We start from the raw sequence: 5,954 nt of genomic DNA, 5'->3' as shown, positions 1-5,954 counted from the left end.
CTGTCTATACAAAATATTCCACTCTGCATCTGTTTTACTCTCAGGTTTATCAGTATTAAACACAGGCAAATAATAATCCTTCACATAAAGTAGGTCTTCCATCTTGCCTTTCCAAATATGATAATTAGAACCATTCAAATTAATCATCCTACTTGTGTTAGCTTCCATCATTCAAACAAGTTTAACCCAATATAGAAGAACCAGGCTCTGATACCAATTTGATGGGAAAAACAGCCACAAATGGTAAACAAATAAATGCGGAATTAATCTCTGTTTGTCTAAACTTTCCCAACTTGAATGAACCCCGAGGATGCAAACAAATAGGATGTTCTTAATGCAATTAGAACACACACAATATCACTGCTATGCACCAAGATATTGAGCTAAAACAGTAAGCACACAACAACACAAAGACACCGAAATTTTAGCGTGGAAAACCTATAAACTAGGGAAAAACCACGGGACCATTTTGGCCGCTTAAATCCACTATCATCATCAAAGGAGCAATACAAAGTCTTCTCTAGATAATACTAGAGGCATAAAAAATCATCATATCCTTAGAAGTAAGCACATCAAGGTGTATGGAATCAAAATAGAGCCAAGATAAGAAATATATCACCAGAAAATTAGCTACTGTCCAGACCAACGAAACCCGACCTCCGGACCTCAAAAACCGATCTCCACCGTCCAAAATATTGGCCCAGATGCTGTGTAGCTGCTGTCCAAAAATCACGACGATCCAACGGTTTAATCTACGGAAAACGAAACTTTTCTGCTGCTGTGTATTCTCCTCTCTTCACCTCTCTCTTTTCTTTTAATATATGAAGTCTTGGTAAAAAAAAACCCTATCCCTAGACTTTTTTATAATAATATGCTCCCAAAATAGAAAGTCTAAATAAGACTTTAATATGCTCAATGGTTGGACTTTCCTCATGGGTCAAAAAAAAAACAAAGAAAGAAAAAAAAACCCAACATGATCATCATTGATTGCAGTGTAAGAAATCTTTATTAGTTTGTACTGCCATTAATTGTGAGCGGGTTTTATTTTGTGAGAACAGACCGGATAATTATAGTTTAAGAAAATACATAAAAGCCTAATTTTGTTTAGTTATGTGATCATACATAAAAGCCTTCTAAATATTCTAACTTTTCTGTTGGTGTAATGAAACCACAAGTATGAGTCAAGATTATAAATTAGATAACTTCCCTTAAATCTTATTTGTTAATTTTGAGGTTTGACAGAAGCACATTGCAATTGGTGCATTTCTACCCATCATTCTTAAATTCAAAAGACACACACAGCCATTTTTGTTGTATTTTCGAATATAATAATTGCGATCTAGAAGTAGAAACATTTGTAATTGAATTGTAATCAAGCAAGTTGCAATATTTCTTTTTTTTTTTTTTTCTTTTTTTCTTATTATAAACGAAGGGAGAGAAATTCAAATTTGAGACAACTTAAATTGAAATATGCATCTTCCTCAGGTTAAAGTTCATACTTTTATACATAAGGTACATATTGATATATAAAGGCTTTTGGTATATCATTAAAACTTTTGTTGCTGAACCAACCAAATGACTAGGGAGAATTAAGCAACTAGCCCATCTAATGCATGGCTAGTTGTTTAATGTTGATTGGATAAGCTTCAGTTTTGAGATTAGAGTCAAAAGCCTTAGTTGCAATCAGAACATTGACTGCTTCAGTTGGGTGCAGCCCATCAAAGAATACATGGCCATTCCTGTCTTCACAGGCCCTCCCATCTTTCTTGCACAAGCTACCATTCCCACCTTCACTTATGGATGCTACTTCACAGCAGGCATTGCTTGCATCTTTAAATCCTGTTACACAAAATAAATAAACACAAACATTATTAATCATCATTAATATGATAATAAAAACAATAATAGTCCTAATGCAAGGGAAAACAGTTTCTAAAATATGTTAATTGTACAGTTGAGAAGACAGTCTGCAAAATGTTTACGGAAAAATGATCAATTACCCCTTTGAATTTGTACCTCACGGCTAAATAAGTCCAATTCCATCTATTTTAGTAAACAGAGCGTAACTTCTATTTGAAGGTCAAATATATTTAAATTTTGACTAAAACTGATGGTAATGGTGTTAATGATGGTTTAAAAAAGTTGAGGATGGTAGTGAAACAGAAGCAATAATTGTTAATTTTGATTTTTTCAATAAAATAAAAACTTTGCTTTCTAACATATAAAAATAAAAAATTTTAGTTTTCAATATTAACAATTAATATTTTATTTAATTAATTTAAATAAGAAGTATGATAGATAATATTTTTTTCAAAGTATGGATCTATTTGGCCTTTAAATAGAAGTTCTAAATCTCTTTATTAAAATTTTTAAATTAAATTTTATTTGATCATGAGCTACAAATCCAGGGACATTTTTGACCCTTTATCCAATGTTTACAGGGTTCAGTTCAACTTTACCTTTAGATACTGGGTTCCTGATGAGGTCTCTAATGATCTTATAAGAGTTGACAAAGACAAAATCAGAAGCAGGCATCAGTGGCTTGACAGAAACCACCAAAGACTTTAAGTGAGCATTGAAGAGGTGAGCAGCTCTGTTGAGAGCCTGAATGCAGCCATTATGAGTTGGTCTGTTGGGCTTCGCCACTGGGTAGCATCCAATTGGATTCACTGACATTAACACAAATTTCCGACCCCCTAATTTGTACAATTTCTGCACCAGACATTACTTTCATTAAACATGTTGGAATACTTTTCTGTAACAATCTCTACATTTATGAAATCTCTGTATATCTATCTAGAAAATTAAATAGCTTCAGGTGAATTTATTGAATTAGTACACATGTGGGAAGACTATTGCTGTTCCCTCATCTCAATCTCAGCTGAGAGTGACATCTTATGATCTATTTAAGTGTTGTAGGGTCCTTAGCCAATTATTCATGAAAGGAGACACTCTTAATTCACCTAAAACATTTAATGATAGTAATCATAATGAAATTGAACAAACATGGTGAGAAGTTTATACAATTGACAAGAATTATCTTTATTGTGTATCTATATTATTAGCTATAATTATTATTAGATTTTTCTTTTTTCTTTTCTCTTATAAATTTTCCATACTCACACTTGAAATCTTAGTCAAAGGGGACTAAAAGATAAATAACTCAAAACAAAAGAATCTTCTGAAATAAAAATGGTGTTGAACATAATAAGACCAACAGGAAGAAGTAATGAAGCTGTAAATAGAGTTTAGATTGAACAGACATAATAAGTCAGAGAAAAAGAATTAGTGCATTGTCTTGGAGAGACAGAGAAAATAAGTGCACCTCAAGTTGGCCTGACAGTGAGTTTGTAAGATTGGCAGTGAAGAGTTCAAGACTGACATTTGCATTGGATGGGTTCAAGAAGTAGTTGAGTGAGTAATCATTCCCTCCAGTTCCCACTACAAACAAGTAATTTTTCAGTAATTCTCCACTTCTTTTGCCCACTTCACCTTCTAGTTCTGGCAATGTAACCTCCTCAAAGTTTTTTATTTGCTGATTCAGGCTTATCACCTCTCCCTGTTTCCATTACAAATCAGAACCATTAATTAAGAAAAAAAGGAAAAAGGAAAGAAAGAATCATGTGGTGATTTAAGATAAAATAATGAAAAGGGTATATTCTCCATGCAAGGATCTACTATCTCGATACTTTCATCATGGAAGTGAATCTACAATCTTCCAGTCACAAAAGAATAATCTTATAGTTGCATCAACCTCATTTTAAAAACAGAAGAAGGAAAAAGATAAAATAAAAGGATAATAATCTATATCTTACTGCCAGTGAACCAGTGTCATCCAGTATCCCAGAAGCACCAGAAGCATAGTTAACACCATGGATGATTTTGCTTCCTCTGGTTGAAGGGTCAGCAAAAGCTGGGACGAAAGGAAGACCAAGCTTTTCACAGAGAAGGTCAATCATATTTTTCCCATTTGTAAACCTACCAGAAGGGCCATAAGGGAAATCTATTCCGTAAGGCAGATAATTGGCTTTGGCCAACGAGTTTGGTAAGAAGTTATTGTTGCCATTGTCGACCAGAGAGCTACCGAACACAAACATCCCTTTGGTATCGCCACCATTTTCCAGGGGATAGCAACTGCATGGGGATAAAAGGGCAAGAATAGAAATGCATAAGAAGGGAAGTCCTGAGATTGCCTTTCCAGCCATTTTTTGGTAGTTCAAATTATTTGTGTAGGTTGAGAAGTATAAAAGAGTTAAGTGGTCATATAGGAAAGGGTCTTTGTTGAATTCAGACACCTAACCCTCTGAAGTATATTTATGGTTCTATTTTTGTTACAGATCATTGACTCACTGGGCGAGTTTAAATATATATTATTTTCATATTTAATGCGATGTATATATATAGTATAAATAAGAATTATATATATATATTGTCACTTAATTAAATGACTACATATTTATAGTCAATTTTTGTTCAAATGTCTATGGTAAAAAAAGGTTCTCCCTTGAGTTGGCCTTGAATTGGGTATCCCATTCTTCATTTATCCATTTTGGTGGGATATGCAATGTGTATAGGCAATTGATTTACATAAAACCAACTCCACATTCCTTGAATCAACTCTTCAAAACTGACATGAATTGGGTGAGAGAATTAATAGTGAAATTCTGAATCTATTTTTTGTCCCTTATTTTATGGCCATGGTGACCTTACAATGACTACAGATAAATATTATTGAGGGACAGCATCACTGGAGCAAAAACCAATGGAAGGCTAGGCTCCTAATAGCTGAATATTTAATTAATACTGTAAATTAAGCATCATGAACTTAAATAATCATATTTCTATTTTTGTTTTCTCTTTGTTTAGCGCTTTTGCTTTTTTAAGTCTTTATATATATTCGCAACGTACGGTCTTTAAAAAAAAAGAGAAAGATCGTATCCTTATAGTTTCGACTTGATTTGCATGATTATTAAATATACATGATAATCGATATTAACTTTTATTAAAAAAAAAAAAGAGAATAGTATTTTTTTAGTAAATTCTTGATTAATCCCTTTCATTTCAAAAATTATTTCCATTTCTGCATTTATTTAGAGATCTATAGTGAACCTTCAATGGGAGCTTTTCTTAAAGTAATAGCACTTTGATCTAGTTACTACCAGAAATAATATGTCATTTCGCGTTTATATATATATATTAATGGCCATTTGTAAATTGTTAATTTTGAAAATTTATCTTGGCTTAGCAGGAAAAATAAAAAATATCCCTATCAGTTGACAAACCATGAAATCAATATTTTATGAACACATTTTTTTTTTTAATTAATGGAGCTTCTTCTATGGCTAAAAGGAAAAAAGAAAACAATTAGGTTGAAGATTTATGCAATTAAGGTAACTTTTATATTTAACTTTTTTATGAATTGTTTCTCTCTAAGCCACTATAAAACAATTATGCAAGTTAAATTAATTTACAAGATTGTCATTCAGGTTCAACTGATTCGTATAATAAAACTTTTTTTATATAAAAAAGACGAAATGATCATTTAATTAGTTTAAATTTTTAATTTTTGATTTAATTTAATAGATATTTAGTTTTTTTTTATATATATTTTAATATTTTTTTTATATGTGTTTTTATTCAATACATCCATATGTATTATATAAAGTGTTTAAATATTACCAAAAATTAAAATTTAAAATTATAGATATTTAGATATTAAAACAAATAAAATTCAAGTGTTTGTTATGTTATATCGAAAGTTAAACGTTAACTAATTAATCTGCATAAATTTAAGAACATAAAATAAATATTTAAATTATAATATATATATATATATATATATTAAAAATAGTGAGATAGATTGAAATTGATTGCCCAATTGACCAACAACCTTCCTTCCAATAATTATTGAATGCTTAAATGCTCGTCATATTTCAACTTTAAAAAGAAAAATA

At 31.1% G+C, this 5,954-nt stretch overlaps 1 protein-coding gene across 1 annotated transcript; it reads right to left on the bottom strand.

Annotated features, from left to right (window-relative positions):
- Positions 1 to 1,361: 1,361 nt before the first annotated feature.
- Positions 1,362 to 4,296, bottom strand: LOC8273026 (GDSL esterase/lipase At1g29670). Its single transcript, XM_002533265.4, has 4 exons — positions 3,816 to 4,296; positions 3,326 to 3,559; positions 2,460 to 2,712; positions 1,362 to 1,839 (listed from the first exon to the last, which is right to left on the bottom strand). The coding sequence occupies exons 1-4, from the start codon at positions 4,203 to 4,205 to the stop codon at positions 1,607 to 1,609; spliced, it is 1,110 nt and encodes a 369-aa protein (XP_002533311.4). The 5' UTR covers positions 4,206 to 4,296; the 3' UTR covers positions 1,362 to 1,606.
- Positions 4,297 to 5,954: the final 1,658 nt, after the last annotated feature.

The sequence above is a fragment of the Ricinus communis genome, chromosome 2 (assembly GCF_019578655.1).
Source record: "Ricinus communis isolate WT05 ecotype wild-type chromosome 2, ASM1957865v1, whole genome shotgun sequence".
NCBI lineage: Eukaryota > Viridiplantae > Streptophyta > Magnoliopsida > Malpighiales > Euphorbiaceae > Ricinus > Ricinus communis.
The sequence above is the reverse complement of the archived record's forward strand: the minus strand, read 5'-3'. Positions and strand labels throughout refer to the sequence as shown.

Coding starts and splice junctions, on each gene's coding strand:
- LOC8273026 (XM_002533265.4), bottom strand. CDS start 4,205: ATGGCTGGAAAGGCAATCTCAGGACTTCCCTTCTTATGCATTTCTATT. Junction 3,560..3,815: donor ATGACACTGGTTCACTGGCA/GTAAGATATAGA, acceptor TAATGGAAACAG/GGAGAGGTGATAAGCCTGAA. Junction 2,713..3,325: donor CACTGTCAGGCCAACTTGAG/GTGCACTTATTT, acceptor TGTCTGGTGCAG/AAATTGTACAAATTAGGGGG.